At 51.5% G+C, this 16,401-nt stretch overlaps 1 protein-coding gene across 18 annotated transcripts in view; it reads right to left on the bottom strand.

Annotated features, from left to right (window-relative positions):
* Positions 1-16,401, bottom strand: part of LOC110519331 (dystrophin-like) — a 369,908-nt gene that overhangs the window by 79,456 nt on the left and 274,051 nt on the right. For 16 of the 18 annotated variants that reach the window (XM_036982105.1, XM_036982095.1, XM_036982096.1 and 13 more), the window contains 8 exons: positions 16,281-16,401; positions 15,681-15,828; positions 13,580-13,705; positions 7,992-8,141; positions 7,457-7,655; positions 7,128-7,285; positions 6,233-6,350; positions 5,357-5,568 (listed from right to left, as the gene is read on the bottom strand). The exon at positions 16,281-16,401 is cut by the window's right edge and continues 55 nt beyond it. In XM_036982105.1, coding sequence (XP_036838000.1) covers positions 5,357-5,568; positions 6,233-6,350; positions 7,128-7,285; positions 7,457-7,655; positions 7,992-8,141; positions 13,580-13,705; positions 15,681-15,828; positions 16,281-16,401 — 1,232 coding nt within the window. Of the gene's footprint in view, positions 1-5,356; positions 5,569-6,232; positions 6,351-7,127; positions 7,286-7,442; positions 7,656-7,991; positions 8,142-13,579; positions 13,706-15,680; positions 15,829-16,280 lie in introns of those variants that run through there. The other 2 variants (XM_036982111.1, XM_036982112.1) reach the window with 2 other exon arrangements.

Below are 16,401 nucleotides of genomic sequence, written 5' to 3'. Positions count from 1 at the left end.
ACACAGTAACAACCCTCTAGTGGCCCAGAGGAAGCCGATACCCTCTAAATATACAGCTCTGATACAGAACATCACCCTAATACACAGTAACAACCCTCTAGTGGCCCAGAGGAAGCAGATACCCTCTAAATATACAGCTCTGATACAGAACATCACCCTAATACACAGTAACAACCCTCTAGTGGCCCAGAGGACGCTGAGACCCTCTACATATACAGCTCTGATACAGATTATCACCCTAATACACAGTAACAACCCTCTAGTGGCCCAGAGGAAGCCGATACCCTCTAAATATACAGCTCTGATACAGAACATCACCCTAATACACAGTAACAACCCTCTAGTGGCCCAGAGGAAGCCGAGACCCTCTAAATATACAGCTCTGATACAGAACATCACCCTAATACACAGTAACAACCCTCTAGTGGCCCAGAGGAAGCCGATACCCTCTAAATATACAGCTCTGATACAGAACATCACCCTCATACACAGTAACAACCCTCTAGTGGCCCAGAGGAAGCCGATACCCTCTAAATATACAGCTCTGATACAGAACATCACCCTAATACACAGTAACAACCCTCTAGTGGCCCAGAGGAAGCCGATACCCTCTAAATATACAGCTCTGATACAGAACATCACCCTCATACACAGTAACAACCCTCTAGTGGCCCAGAGGAAGCCGATACCCTCTAAATATACAGCTCTGATACAGAACATCACCCTAATACACAGTAACAACCCTCTAGTGGCCCAGAGGAAGCCGATACCCTCTAAATATACAGCTCTGATACAGAACATCACCCTCATACACAGTAACAACCCTCTAGTGGCCCAGAGGAAGCCGAGACAGAGACCCTCTAAATATAGGGCTCTGATTGGAAGTCCTCTAACTAGAGTTTAAGTTGTAGCCTAGCAACAACACCTGACTCAACAAATGAAGATCCAGGATGGAAGGACATTCATATCAGTTGTTCCTCTAACTAGACTAGAGGGAGTCATAGCAACACAGGGACTGTACTAGAGGGAGTCATAGCAACACAGGGACTGTACTAGAGGGAGTCATAGCAACACAGGGACTGTACTAGAGGGAGTGATAGCAACACAGGGACTGTACTAGAGGGAGTCATAGCAACACAGGGACTGTAACATCATTCCTGGAAACGTTGCTGAGCAGAGTGGTAGAACAGGGCCTGTTGGATGTTGTAATATTCAGTATTCCAGGCTTTGCCACTCTAGTCTCATTACATTCTCATCCTGTTATACTGTAGTGATGAGGATTCCTCATCTAGTCCTTATCAGAGAGACGCCTCACAGCTTTACACATATTACCTTCCTGGAATCATCTCCACTCCGTGCTGCACATGCTCAAGTGTGTGTGTGTGTGTGTGTGTGTGTGTGCGTGTGTGTGTGTGTGTGTGTGTGAGAGAGTGTGTGTGACAGTGAGAGTGAGAGTGAAAGAGAGAGAGAGGGTTTGCCAGGGTTGCAATCTGAGCCCTGCACTCCTCAATATTTACATCAGCGAATTGGCCACTATTCTAGATAAATCCTCAGCCCTGGTGTTAGTCTCCACAGTTCAGAGGTTAAACGCCTGCTCTTCGCTGATGACCTATGCCTGCTGTCACCCACAGCACATGGCCTACAGCAGAGCCTGGACCTGCTAGAGCAGTACTACCAGACATAGGCCCTGGCAGTAAACCCCCACAGCACATGGCCTACAGCAGAGCCTGGACCTGCTAGAGCAGTACTACCAGACCTGGGCCCTGGCAGTAAACCCCCACAGCACATGGCCTACAGCAGAGCCTGGACCTGCTAGAGCAGTACTACCAGACCTGGGCCCTGGCAGTAAACCCCCACAGCACATGGCCTACAGCAGAGCCTGGACCTACTAGAGCAGTACTACCAGACCTGGTCCCTGGCAGTAAACCCCCACAGCACATGGCCTACAGCAGAGCCTGGACCTGCTAGAGCAGTACTACCAGACCTGGGCCCTGGCAGTAAACCCCCACAGCACATGGCCTACAGCAGAGCCTGGACCTGCTAGAGCAGTACTACCAGACATAGGCCCTGGCAGTAAACCCCCACAGCACATGGCCTACAGCAGAGCCTGGACCTGCTAGAGCAGTACTACCAGACCTGGTCCCTGGCAGTAAACCCCCACAGCACATGGCCTACAGCAGAGCCTGGACCTGCTAGAGCAGTACTGTCAGACCTGGGCCCTGGCAGTAAACCCCCACAGCACATGGCCTACAGCAGAGCCTGGACCTGCTAGAGCAGTACTGCCAGACCTGGGCCCTGGCAGTAAACCCCCACAGCACATGGCCTACAGCAGAGCCTGGACCTGCTAGAGCAGTACTACCAGACCTGGTCCCTGGCAGTAAACCCCCACAGCACATGGCCTACAGCAGAGCCTGGACCTGCTAGAGCAGTACTGTCAGACCTGGGCCCTGGCAGTAAACACCCACAGCACATGGCCTACAGCAGAGCCTGGACCTGCTAGAACAGTACTACCAGACCTGGGCCCTGGCAGTAAACCCCCACAGCACATGGCCTACAGCAGAGCCTGGACCTGCTAGAGCAGTACTGCCAGACCTGGGCCCTGGCAGTAAACCCCCACAGCACATGGCCTACAGCAGAGCCTGGACCTGCTAGAGCAGTACTACCAGACCTGGGCCCTGGCAGTAAACCCCCACAGCACATGGCCTACAGCAGAGCCTGGATCTGCTAGAGCAGTACTACCAGACCTGGGCCCTGGCAGTAAACCCCAAAAAGACTAAAATAAGGATTTTCCAGAGAAGATCCAGATCTCAGGGAATTAGACCAAAGTTCTCAATTGGTACAAAATATATATGTCAGGTGTGTGTGTACTGGTAGCGGAGTCGGGTGCAGGAGAGCAGAGAGGTGTGAACAGGCACACACTTTATATTGGCAGGAGAAACCAACAGCCAATTGGCAAACAGTCACAATAATTAAGTACAAACAAATAAACACACCTCATGACAAAACACGGAATATATGAACACCAGTCTGGCGCGTCAGAGATGACACGTCACACACACAATATCACACACACACATGTGGGGGAACAGAGGAATACATGCAGAGTGATTGGGGGAATGAAAACCAGGTGTGCAGGGAACAGAGGAATACATGCAGAGTGATTAGGGAATGAAAACCAGGTGTGCAGGGAACAGAGGAATAAATACATGCAGAGTGATTGGGGAATGAAAACCAGGTGTGCAGGGAACAGAGGAATACATGCAGAGTGATTGGGGGAATGAAAACCAGGTGTGCAGGGAACAGAGGAATACATGCAGAGTGATTGGGGAATGAAAACCAGGTGTGCAGGGAACAGAGGAATAAATACATGCAGAGTGATTGGGGAATGAAAACCAGGTGTACAGGGAACAAGACAAAACAAATGGAAATATGAGAAATGGAGCGGCGATGGCTAGAAAGCCGTTGACGTCGACCGCCGAACGCCGCCTGAACAAGGAGAGGAGAACGCCGGCCCAACAAGGAGAGGAGAACGCCGCCCCAACAAGGAGAGGAGAACGCCGCCCCAACAAGGAGAGGAGAACGCCGCCCGAACAAGGAGAGGAGAACGCCGCCCCAACAAGGAGAGGAGAACGCCGCCCCAACAAGGAGAGGAGAACGCCAGCCCAACAAGGAGAGGAGAACGCTGCCCCAACACGGAGAGGAGAACGCCGCCCCAACAAGGAGAGGAGAACGCCGCCCCAACAAGGAGAGGAGAACGCCGCCCCAACAAGGAGAGGAGAACGCCAGCCCAACAAGGAGAGGAGAACGCTGCCCCAACACGGAGAGGAGAACGCCGCCCCAACAAGGAGAGGAGAACGCCGCCTGAACAAGGAGAGGAGAACGCTGCCCCAACACGGAGAGGAGAACGCCGCCCCAACAAGGAGAGGAGAACGCCGCCCCAACAAGGAGAGGAGAACGCCGCCCCAACAAGGAGAGGAGAACGCCGCCCCAACAAGGAGAGGAGAACGCCGCCTGAACAAGGAGAGGAGAACGCCGCCCCAACAAGGAGAGGAGAACGCCGCCCCAACAAGGAGAGGAGAACGCCGCCCCAACAAGGAGAGGAGAACGCTGCCCCAACACGGAGAGGAGAACGCCGCCCCAACAAGGAGAGGAGAACGCCGCCCCAACAAGGAGAGGAGAACGCCGCCTGAACAAGGAGAGGAGAACGCCGCCCCAACAAGGAGAGGAGAACGCCGCCCCAACAAGGAGAGGAGAACGCCGCCCCAACAAGGAGAGGAGAACGCCAGCCCAACAAGGAGAGGAGAACGCTGCCCCAACACGGAGAGGAGAACGCCGCCCCAACAAGGAGAGGAGAACGCCGCCTGAACAAGGAGAGGAGAATGCTGCCCCAACACGGAGAGGAGAACGCCGCCCCAACAAGGAGAGGAGAACGCCGCCCCAACAAGGAGAGGAGAACGCCGCCCCAACAAGGAGAGGAGAACGCCGCCTGAACAAGGAGAGGAGAACGCCGCCCCAACAAGGAGAGGAGAACGCCGCCCCAACAAGGAGAGGAGAACGCCGCCCCAACAAGGAGAGGAGAACGCTGCCCCAACACGGAGAGGAGAACGCCGCCCCAACAAGGAGAGGAGAACGCCGCCCCAACAAGGAGAGGAGAACGCCGCCTGAACAAGGAGAGGAGAACGCCGCCCCAACAAGGAGAGGAGAACGCCGCCCCAACAAGGAGAGGAGAACGCCGCCCCAACAAGGAGAGGAGAACCCTTATTCAAGGTTTCAAAGACCTCTCTGATGAGAGTAGGCTACCCGTCCTGTTGGGGGAGGACGCAGAGAGCTGTGGGTTGGCAGGGCACTACATTGCTGCCTGGTATAAGTTGAGGGACAGTGTCTGACAGACCAATCAACCTGCACATGTCCTCTACTGTATGCTTAATGTTATTGTTCAATGTATGGTTGGTTTGATCCTTGGTTATTGTTACTGTTGTCCCGTTAACAATGTTGATTCTTATTATCTTCATATTGTAAATCTCCAAAGTAAGCTTTGGCAATATGTACATTGTTACAACATGCCAATAAAGCAAATTGAATTGAGAGAGAGAGACAGAGAGAGAGAGAGAGAGAGTGGGAGGGAGGGAGGGAGGGAGAGAGACAGAGAGAGAGAGACAGAGAGAGAGAGAGAGAGAGAGAGAGAGAGAGAGAGAGAGAGAGAGAGAGAGAGAGAGAGAGAGGGGGAGAGAGAGAGAGAGAGAGGGGGAGAGAGAGAGAGAGAGAGAGAGAGAGAGGGAGGGAGGGAGGGAGAGGTAGTGTGTGTATGTGTGTGTGTTTGTGTCTGTGCGTATATGTGTGTGCATGTGTGTGTAACCTTGAGGTCAGTGTTTTGCTTCTTCAGAGCATCCATGGTGTAGGAAATATCCTGCCACGACTCCAGCTTGTCATTGGCTCGTTTGATGAGAGGTTCCACCTCCTTCCTGGCGTCCAACCAATCAGAGGAGTCCTGCAGCATGTTCTGTAGCTGTTGATGTCTATCAGCCAGTCTGCCCTGTGACTCCTCCCAGTGGGTCTGCAACCTGTCAACTACACACACACACACACACACACACACACACACACACACACTGAGTGAGATCGACTACAACCTACCTGATCAACAAATCTCCCTGCATCCAAAATCCCTAGTCATTATCATTAGTACATCAGTTAGTTTGTTCAGTCAGCGACTGAGCTGAATCAAGGTTCTCTAACAGGCCATACTGATAGTTTGTGGTTATTAATGGAGTCATTGATGAGTTTGTGTTTAGTAATAACAGTTTGTGGTCAGTTTGTAGTCATTGATGACAGTTTGTAGTCAGATCATTGGTGATAGTTTGCAGTCAGTTTGCGGTCAGTTTGTGGTCAGTTTGTGGTCAGTTTGTGGTCAGTTTGCGGTCAGTTTGCGGTCAGTTTGCGGTCAGTTTGTGGTCAGTTTGCGGTCAGTTTGCGGTCAGTTTGTGGTCAGTTTGCGGTCAGTTTGCGGTCAGTTTGCGGTCAGTTTGCGGTCAGTTTGTGGTCAGTTTGCGGTCAGTTTGCGGTCAGTTTGTGGTCAGTTTGCGGTCAGTTTGTGGTCAGTTTGCAGTCAGTTTGTGGTTAGTTTGCAGTCGGGTTGTGGTCAGTTTGTGGTCAGTTTGCAGTCGGGTTGTGGTCAGTTTGTGGTCAGTTTGTGGTCAATTTGCGTAGTATGTAATGGTTGTGGTTGGCGTACTGCGGTCGGTGATAGCAGCTCGTGTCTCCTGGTTGTTGGTTTTGTTCTTCAGGTTCTGGGCTGCAGTCAGCTGACCCTCCAGCTGGGGGCGCCGCCGCTCCATGTCCCCCAGTGCTCCCTACAGACAGCAAGACAGAGACAGAACATTTCAATGAATATCTGGATGTCAAGTATTTACAACTATTTGAGCCATGTATTTGAGCCATGTATTTGAGCCAGGTCAGTGCCTGTGTTCTCAAAGCGTCTCAGAATAAGAGTGCTGATCTAGGATCAGATCCCCCCCGGTCCATGTAATCATGTATTCATGATGATCGAAAATGCCAAACTGATCCCAGATCAGCACTAAGATCTGGTCCTCTCTCTAGTATTCATTATAAGCTAAAAGGCTAAACTGATCCCAGATCAGCACTAGGATCTGGTCCCCTCTCTAGTATTCATTATGAGCTAAAAGGCAAACTGATCCCAGATCAGCACTAGGATCTGGTCCTCTCTCTAGTATTCATTATGAGCTAAAAGGCAAACTGATCCCAGATCAGCATTAGGATCTGGTCCTCTCTCTAGTATTCATTATGATCTAAAAGGCAAACCTGATCCCAGATCAGCACTAGGATCTGGTCCTCTCTCTAGTATTCATTATGATCTACAAGGCAAACCTGATCCCAGATCAGCACTAGGATCTGGTCCTCTCTCTAGTATTCATTATGATCTAAAAGGCAAACCTGATCCCAGATCAGCACTAGGATCTGGTCCTCTCTCTAGTATTCATTATGAGCTAAAAGGCTAACCTGATCCCAGATCAGCACTCCTGCTCTGAGACTCTTTATGAATACAGGCCAGGGTCTCAGCGGCTAAACGGAGTCTCTCACACTCTGTGACACACTGGTTGACCCCTGACCTTGGTCTTGACGATCATGTGGTTGATGTCGTCCAGGTCGGCCACGGTCACCCTCTGTGTCTGTACCATCTGATCCAGCAGGGATAGCCAATCAGAGAGCTCTGCCCAGGCCTTGTTGAACTGAGCCAGGGCTGGGGCGTCTCCCTGGAGGGTCTCAACTGGAGGGGGGCAGCGTGATACAATCAGTAGCCATACGGTCACACATACCATTAACATCTGCTAACCATGTGTATGTGACAAATACAATTTGATTTGACACACACACACACACACACACACACACACACACACACACACACACACACACACACACACCCTCATCTCCTTACTGGTGGTTTTCTGGATCTTTAGAGCGGCCAGCCTCTCTCTGTGTACTATCATTTGCCCCTGAATCGCCCTCCAATCATCACTCAGACTGTGGTACTTCTCCTTCTCTGGTTGGCTGGGAGGCGTGTCCTTGTACAGCTCCTGGCCCTTAGCCAACACCCCCTCCACCTCAGGCTTCTTGACCTGGACTTCATCTATGAGCTGAAACATCACAAACCATTCCAAAACAATGAAACTACTCTCAATCTCAATTTGTCTTTCAGAGATTCCTCCCGTCTTCTCTCCTAACCTCCTTTTCCAGCTGGAAGAAAAGTAGGTCTAACCATTGACCTTTTTCTCCCATGTGTTTTGAGAAGGAGGCGTGGAGAGAGGATGCAAAGAATTAAGGAAAGATTAATGGATATAGGCCTCGGTCCCTGTAGGCATGGATGGATTGATGGATGGATGGATGGATGGAGGGAGGGAGGGAGGGAGGGAGGGATCGATGGACAAATTGACTGATAGATGGATGGATGACAGGATGGATTGATAGTCTACCTTGGGTTCCACATTGTCAGGGTTTTCCTCTAGGGTGGTCCTGGTGGTTGAGGTCCACGAGGAGAGGTAAGTCAGCCGGTCCTGGAAGTGAGACAGCTCCTTCAGCAAGCTCTCAATCTGCTTCTGCTTCTCAGGCAGGTCTTTAGACACCTATAGGGAGGAGGGAGAGGAAGGACCCGAGTGTTTTCAATGGTAGGGAGGAGGAAGGCACATCCAGGAATATTATATTGAAGGAAAACAGGAACTTAATATGAAGCAGGATACAGTCCTCTCACTGTCATGTACTGTCATGTTGTGTCTTGTTTCTGTCCTTTCCCTTCACCCTGTCTCCCTCTGCTGGTCGTTGTTAGGTTACCTTTTCTCCCCCTCTTTCCCCCAGCTGTGCCTTGTCTCCTCCTAACTACCTCGTCACCCCTTTTCCCACCTGTTCCCTTTTTCCCTCTGATTAGTCCTCTATATCTCTCTCTGTTTCTGCTCCTGTCTTTGTCGGATTCTTGTTTGTGTTGTTCATGCCTGAACCAGACTATCGTCATGTTTGCTGCAACCTTGTCCTGTCCTGTCGGAACCTGCCGGTCCATCTGAGCCTACATTTTGTTTTGTTATTAAAGAAGCTCTGTTTACGTTAATTCGCTTTTGGGTCCTCATTCACGCACCGTAACAGAAGAATCCGACCAAGAATGGACCCAGCGACTTCGGATCCTCTCCACTCAGCCGTCGAGATCCAGGGAGCGATGCTAGGCAGACACAAGCAGGAATTGTCTGCTGCTCGACATGCCGTTGAGACCCTGGCCACCCAAGTCTCCAACCTCACAGAACAGGTTCACCATCTCCGCCTCGATCCACCGGCCACTTCCAGGGCTTTCGAATCTCCGGAGCCCAGAATCAATAACCCGCCGTGTTACTCTGGGGAGCCCACTGAATGCCGCTCGTTCCTCACCCAGTGTGATATTGTGTTTTCTCTCCAGCCCAACACTTACTCCAGGAGCACTGCTCGTGTCGCCTACGTCATATCTCTCCTTACTGGACGGGCTCGTGAGTGGGGCACGGCAATCTGGGAGGCAAGGGCTGAGTGTACTAACCAGTATCAGGACTTTAAGGAGGAGATGATACGGGTTTTTGATCGATCTGTTTTTGGGGAGGAGGCTTCCAGGGCCCTGTCTTCCCTATGTCAGGGTAATCGATCCATAACAGACTACTCTATTGAGTTTCGCACTCTTGCTGCCTCCAGTGGCTGGAACGAGCCGGCTTTGCTCGCTCGTTTTCTGGAGGGTCTCCGCGCAGAGGTAAAGGATGAGATTCTCTCCCGGGAGGTTCCTTCCAGCGTGGATTCCTTGATTGAACTCGCTATTCGCATTGAGCGACGGGTTGATCTTCGTCACCGAGCTCGTGGAAAGGAGCTCGCGTTCTCCGTTGCCCCCCTCTCCGCATCACTACAATCTTCCTCTGCCGGCTCGGGTGCTGAGCCTATGCAGCTGGGAGGTATCCGCATCTCGACTAAGGAGAGGGAACGGAGAATCACCAACCGCCTCTGTCTCTATTGCGGTTCTGCTGGTCATTTTGTCACTTCATGTCCAGTAAAAGCCAGAGCTCATCAGAAAATGGAGGGCTACTGGTGAGCGCTACTACTCCTGTCTCTCCTTCAAGATCCTGCACTACCCTGTCGGTCCATCTACGCTGGACCGGTTCGTCAGCTTCCTGCAGTGCCTTAATAGACTCTGGGGCGGAGGGCTGTTTTATGGACGAGACCTGGGCTCGGGAACATGACATTCCTCTCAGACAGTTAAGGGAGTCCACGGCCTTGTTCGCCCTGGATGGTAGTCCTCTCCCCAGGATACAGCGTGAGACGCTACCTTTAACCCTCACTGTTTCTGGTAATCATAGCGAAACCATTTCTTTTTTAATTTTTCGTTCACCTTTTACACCTGTTGTTTTGGGCCATCCCTGGCTAGTTTGTCATAATCCTTCCATTAATTGGTCTAGTAATTCTATCCTCTCCTGGAACGTCTCTTGTCATGTGAAATGTTTAATGTCTGCTATCCCTCCTGTTTCCTCTGTCTCTTCTTCACAGGAGGAGCCTGGTGATTTGACAGGGGTGCCGGAGGAATATCACGATCTGCGCACGGTGTTCAGTCGGTCCAGGGCCACCTCTCTTCCTCCACACCGGTCGTATGATTGTAGTATTGATCTCCTTCCGGGAACCACTCCCCCCCGGGGTAGACTATACTCTCTGTCGGCTCCCGAACGTAAGGCTCTCGAAGATTATTTGTCTGTAGCTCTTGCCGCCGGTACCATAGTCCCCTCCTCCTCTCCCGCCGGAGCGGGGTTTTTTTTTTGTTAAGAAGAAGGACGGGTCCCTGCGCCCCTGCATAGATTATCGAGGGCTGAATGACATAACAGTGAAGAATCGTTATCCGCTTCCTCTTATGTCTTCAGCCTTCGAGATCCTGCAGGGAGCCAGGTTTTTCACTAAGTTGGACCTTCGTAACGCTTACCATCTCGTGCGCATCAGGGAGGGGGACGAGTGGAAGACGGCGTTTAACACTCCGTTAGGGCACTTTGAATACCGGGTTCTTCCTTTCGGCCTCGCTAACGCTCCAGCTGTCTTTCAGGCATTAGTCAATGATGTCCTGAGAGACATGCTGAACATCTTTGTTTTCGTTTACCTTGACGATATCCTGATTTTTTCACCGTCACTCCAGATTCATGTTCAGCACGTTCGACGTGTCCTCCAGCGCCTTTTAGAGAATTGTCTTTTTGTGAAGGCTGAGAAGTGTTCTTTTCATGCCTCCTCCGTCACATTTCTCGGTTCTGTTATTTCCGCTGAAGGCATTAGGATGGATCCCGCTAAGGTCCAAGCTGTCATTGATTGGCCCGTCCCTAAGTCACGCGTCGAGTTGCAGCGCTTTCTCGGCTTCGCGAACTTCTATCGTCGTTTCATCCGTAATTTCGGTCAGGTGGCAGCCCCTCTCACAGCCCTTACTTCTGTCAAGACGTGCTTTAAGTGGTCCGTTTCCGCCCAGGGAGCTTTTGATCTCCTCAAGAATCGTTTTACATCCGCACCTATCCTTGTTACACCTGACGTCTCTAGACAGTTCATTGTCGAGGTTGACGCGTCAGAGGTGGGCGTGGGAGCCATTCTTTCTCAGCGCTCCTTCTCTGACGACAAGGTCCACCCTTGCGCGTATTTTTCTCATCGCCTGTCGCCGTCGGAACGTAACTATGATGTGGGAAACCGCGAACTGCTCGCCATCCGCTTAGCCCTAGGCGAATGGCGACAGTGGTTGGAGGGGGCGACCGTTCCTTTTGTCGTTTGGACTGACCATAGGAACCTTGAGTACATCCGTTCTGTCAAACGACTTAATGCGCGTCAGGCGCGCTGGGCGCTGTTTTTCGCTCGTTTCGAGTTCGTGATTTCTTATCGTCCGGGCTCTAAGAACACCAAGCCTGATGCTTTATCTAGTCTCTTCAGTTCTTCAGTAGCCTCCACTGACCCCGAGGGGATTCTCCCTGAGGGGCGTGTTGTCGGGTTGACTGTCTGGGGAATTGAGAGGCAGGTAAAGCAAGCACTCACTCAAACTCCGTCGCCGCGCGCTTGTCCCAGGAACCTTCTTTTCGTTCCCGTTCCTACTCGTCTGGCCGTTCTTCAGTGGGCTCACTCTGCCAAGTTAGCCGGCCACCCTGGCGTTCGGGGTACGCTTGCTTCCATTCGCCAGCGCTTTTGGTGGCCCACCCGGGAGCATGACACGCGTCGCTTCGTGGCTGCTTGTTCGGTCTGCGCGCAGACTAAGTCCGGTAACTCTCCTCCTGCCGGCCGTCTCAGGCCGCTTCCCATTCCCTCTCGACCGTGGTCTCACATCGCCTTAGATTTTGTCACCGGACTGCCTTCGTCAGCGGGGAAGACTGTTATTCTTACGGTTGTCGACAGGTTCTCTAAGGCGGCTCATTTTATTCCCCTTGCTAAGCTTCCTTCTGCTAAAGAGACGGCACAAATCATCATCGAGAATGTTTTCAGAATTCATGGCCTTCCGTCAGACGTCGTTTCGGACAGAGGTCCGCAATTCACGTCTCAATTTTGGAGGGAGTTTTGCCGTTTGATTGGGGCTTCCGTCAGTCTCTCTTCCGGCTTTCACCCCCAGTCTAACGGTCAAGCAGAACGGGCCAATCAGACTATTGGTCGCATCTTACGCAGTCTTTCTTTTCGCAACCCTGCGTCTTGGTCAGAACAGCTCCCCTGGGCAGAATACGCCCACAACTCGCTTCCTTCGTCTGCGACCGGGCTATCTCCTTTTCAGAGTAGCCTCGGGTACCAGCCTCCGCTGTTCTCATCTCAGTTCGCCGAGTCCAGCGTCCCCTCCGCTCAGGCTTTTGTCCAACGTTGCGAGCGCACCTGGAAGAGGGTCAGGTCTGCACTTTGCCGTTATAGGGCGCAGACTGTGAGGGCTGCTAATAAGCGTAGAACTAAGAGTCCTAGATATTGTCGCGGTCAGAGAGTTTGGCTCTCCACTCAGAACCTTCCCCTTAAGACCACTTCTCGCAAGTTGACCCCGCGGTTCATTGGTCCGTTCCGTATTTCTCGGATCATTAATCCTGTCGCAGTTCGACTTCTTCTTCCGCGATATCTTCGTCGCGTCCACCCGGTCTTCCATGTCTCCTGTGTCAAGCCCGTTCTTCGCGCCCCCGCTCGTCTCCCCCCCCCCCCATCCTTGTCGAGGGCGCACCCATCTACAGGGTCCGTAGGATTTTGGACATGCGTCCTCGGGGCCGTGGTCATCAGTACCTAGTTGATTGGGAGGGGTACGGTCCTGAGGAGAGGAGTTGGGTTCCCTCTCGGGACGTGCTGGACCGTGCGCTGATCGATGATTTCCTCCGTTGCCGCCAGGTTTCCTCCTCGAGTGCGCCAGGAGGCGCTCGGTGAGTGGGGGGGTACTGTCATGTACTGTCATGTTGTGTCTTGTTTCTGTCCTTTCCCTTCACCCTGTCTCCCTCTGCTGGTCGTTGTTAGGTTACCTTTTCTCCCCCTCTTTCCCCCAGCTGTGCCTTGTCTCCTCCTAACTACCTCGTCACCCCTTTTCCCACCTGTTCCCTTTTTCCCTCTGATTAGTCCTCTATATCTCTCTCTGTTTCTGCTCCTGTCTTTGTCGGATTCTTGTTTGTGTTGTTCATGCCTGAACCAGACTATCGTCATGTTTGCTGCAACCTTGTCCTGTCCTGTCGGAACCTGCCGGTCCATCTGAGCCTACGTTTTGTTTTGTTATTAAAGAAGCTCTGTTTACGTTAATTCGCTTTTGGGTCCTCATTCACGCACCGTAACACTCACACACACAGTATAAAGGTCTCCCACAGGGAGGAGGGAGAGGCCCCGAGTTGGGGGCCATTTTAGTTGAATGGAATGAATGGAAGGAATATACAGTACACTTGATCATACACTAAAAAACAAAACACATGAGCCCAACATTAAGTTAAAAAAATAGACTACTCCTACACACAAGTTGAAATACAGATAACGACTAGTCAATATTCATGTTCAACACCCAACTGATCTTATCCACCTAAAGGACAGAACCTCCTCTATAGAAAGGGATACTAACCTGTACCCAGCGTGTGTTGATCATCTTAATTTCCTTCTGTTTGTCAGCAGGGAGGGGAATGGTGCCGGTCCTCGTGTTGATGGTATCCACATTGTTCTGTCTGGCTGGTAGTTCCAACACACGAGCCTGCACACGCACGCACACGCACACACACGCACGCACACACACAACACAGACGCACACACACACACACACACACACACACACACGCACACACACACACACGCAAGCACGCACGCACGCACACAACACAGACGCACGCACGCGCACGCACGCACGCACGCACGCGCACGCACGCACGCACGCACACAACACAGACGCACGCACACGCATGCACACGCACGCACGCACACACGCACGCATACAACACAGACGCACACACACACACACACACACACGCACACACACACACGCAAGCACGCACACAACACAGACGCACGCACGCACACACGCGCACGCACACACGCGCACGCACGCACACACACACACACGCACGCACGCACACAACACAGACGCACACACACACACACACACACACACACACACACACGTTTGAACATAGACAATCTCCAAATAAAGATCATGAATTAAATAATAACGGATCAATGATGTGGCCAGTGGGACATAGAGAGAGAGATAGAGGTATGTAGCTTTGGGGACCTTTACAACCTCCACAGTAATCTAGACTAGGAGACAGACTAGTGAGAGATGTTCCCTGGCCAGTAATCTAGACTAGGAGACAGACTAGCGAGAGATGTCCTCTGGCCAGTAATCTAGACTAGGAGACAGACTAGTGAGAGATGTCCTCTGGCCAGTAATCTAGACTAGGAGACAGACTAGCGAGAGATGTCCTCTGGCCAGTAATCTAGACTAGGAGACAGACTAGTGAGAGACGTCCTCTGGCCAGTAATCTAGACTAGGAGACAGAGTAGTGAGAGATGTCCTCTGGCCAGTAATCTAGACTAGGAGACAGACTAGTGAGAGACGTCCTCTGGCCAGTAATCTAGACTAGGAGACAGACTAGTGAGAGACGTCCTCTGGCCAGTAATCTAAACTAGGAGACAGACTAGTGAGAGATGTCCTCTGGCCAGTAATCTAGACTAGGAGACAGACTAGTGAGAGACGTCCTCTGGCCAGTAATCTAGACTAGGAGACAGACTAGTGAGAGATGTCCTCTGGCCAGTAATCTAGACTAGGAGACAGACTAGTGAGAGATGTCCTCTGGCCAGTAATCTAGACTAGGAGACAGACTAGTGAGAGATGTCCTCTGGCCAGTAATCTAGACTAGGAGACAGACTAGTGAGAGACGTCCTCTGGCCAGTAATCTAGACTAGGAGACAGACTAGTGAGAGATGTCCTCTGGCCAGTAATCTAGACTAGGAGACAGACTAGTGAGAGATGTCCTCTGGCCAGTAATCTAGACTAGGAGACAGATTAGTGAGAGATGTCCTCTGGCCAGTAATCTAGACTAGGAAACAGACTAGTGAGAGACGTTCCCTGGCCAGTAATCTAGACTAGGAAACAGACTAGTGAGAGACGTCCTCTGGCCAGTAATCTAGACTAGGAGACAGACTAGTGAGAGATGTCCTCTGGCCAGTAATCTAGACTAGGAGACAGACTAGTGAGAGATGTCCTCTGGCCAGTAATCTAGACTAGGAGACAGACTAGCGAGAGATGTCCTCTGGCCAGTAATCTAGACTAGGAAACAGACTAGTGAGAGACGTTCCCTGGCCAGTAATCTAGACTAGGAGACAGACTAGTGAGAGACGCCCTCTGGCCAGTAATCTAGACTAGGAGACAGACTAGTGAGAGATGTTCCCTGGCCAGTAATCTAGACTAGGAGACAGACTAGCGAGAGATGTCCTCTGGCCAGTAATCTAGACTAGGAGACAGACTAGTGAGAGATGTCCTCTGGCCAGTAATCTAGACTAGGAGACAGACTAGTGAGAGATGTCCTCTGGCCAGTAATCTAGACTAGGAGACAGACTAGCGAGAGATGTCCTCTGGCCAGTAATCTAGACTAGGAGACAGACTAGTGAGAGACGTTCCCTGGCCAGTAATCTAGACTAGGGGACAGACTAGTTGTTGTTGTTGACTGTACCGTGACTTTCTCCAGGGTGGCGTTCATCTGGTGGTGATCTCCAGGCGTCAGGGGGATGGCCACGACCTCCTCAGCCTCATCCAGCCAGGACAGAAACTCCCCCATGTCCTCCTGCAGCCCCATCGTTGCAGTACGTGCCTCTGCAGACCTGACACACACAGGAACAGTTAGGAGGAATACCGTTTACACACACACACACACACACACACACACACACACACACACACACACACACACACACACACACACAGTACTCAGTCAAGGAATAGTTAAGACACACATTTGGTTGGAGCAAAATCGTGCACTGGTACTGCTGACATACACACTGATACTGCAGATATACACACTGATACTGCAGATATACACACTGGTACTGCAGATATACACACTGGTACTGCAGACATACACACTGATACTGCAGATATACACACTGATACTGCAGATATACACACTGATACTGCAGATATACACACTGGTACTGCTGACATACACACTGGTACTGCAGACATACACACTGGTACTGCAGATATACACACTGGTACTGCAGATATACACACTGGTACTGCAGACACGAGAACACACACACACACACACACACACCTCCTCTTCCTCTCTGCGATCTCCTGGGTGATGTTCACCCAGCGTGTGTTGAGGGTGTTGAGCTGTAGCCTGATCTGAGCTCCGTCCTCCTGCGTACTCTGACCAATGATCTCCTTCCCTG

Source organism: Oncorhynchus mykiss, chromosome 7 (genome assembly GCF_013265735.2).
Source record: "Oncorhynchus mykiss isolate Arlee chromosome 7, USDA_OmykA_1.1, whole genome shotgun sequence".
NCBI lineage: Eukaryota > Metazoa > Chordata > Actinopteri > Salmoniformes > Salmonidae > Oncorhynchus > Oncorhynchus mykiss.
Note: the sequence above shows the minus strand (reverse complement) of the source record. Positions and strands in the feature narration are given on the sequence as shown.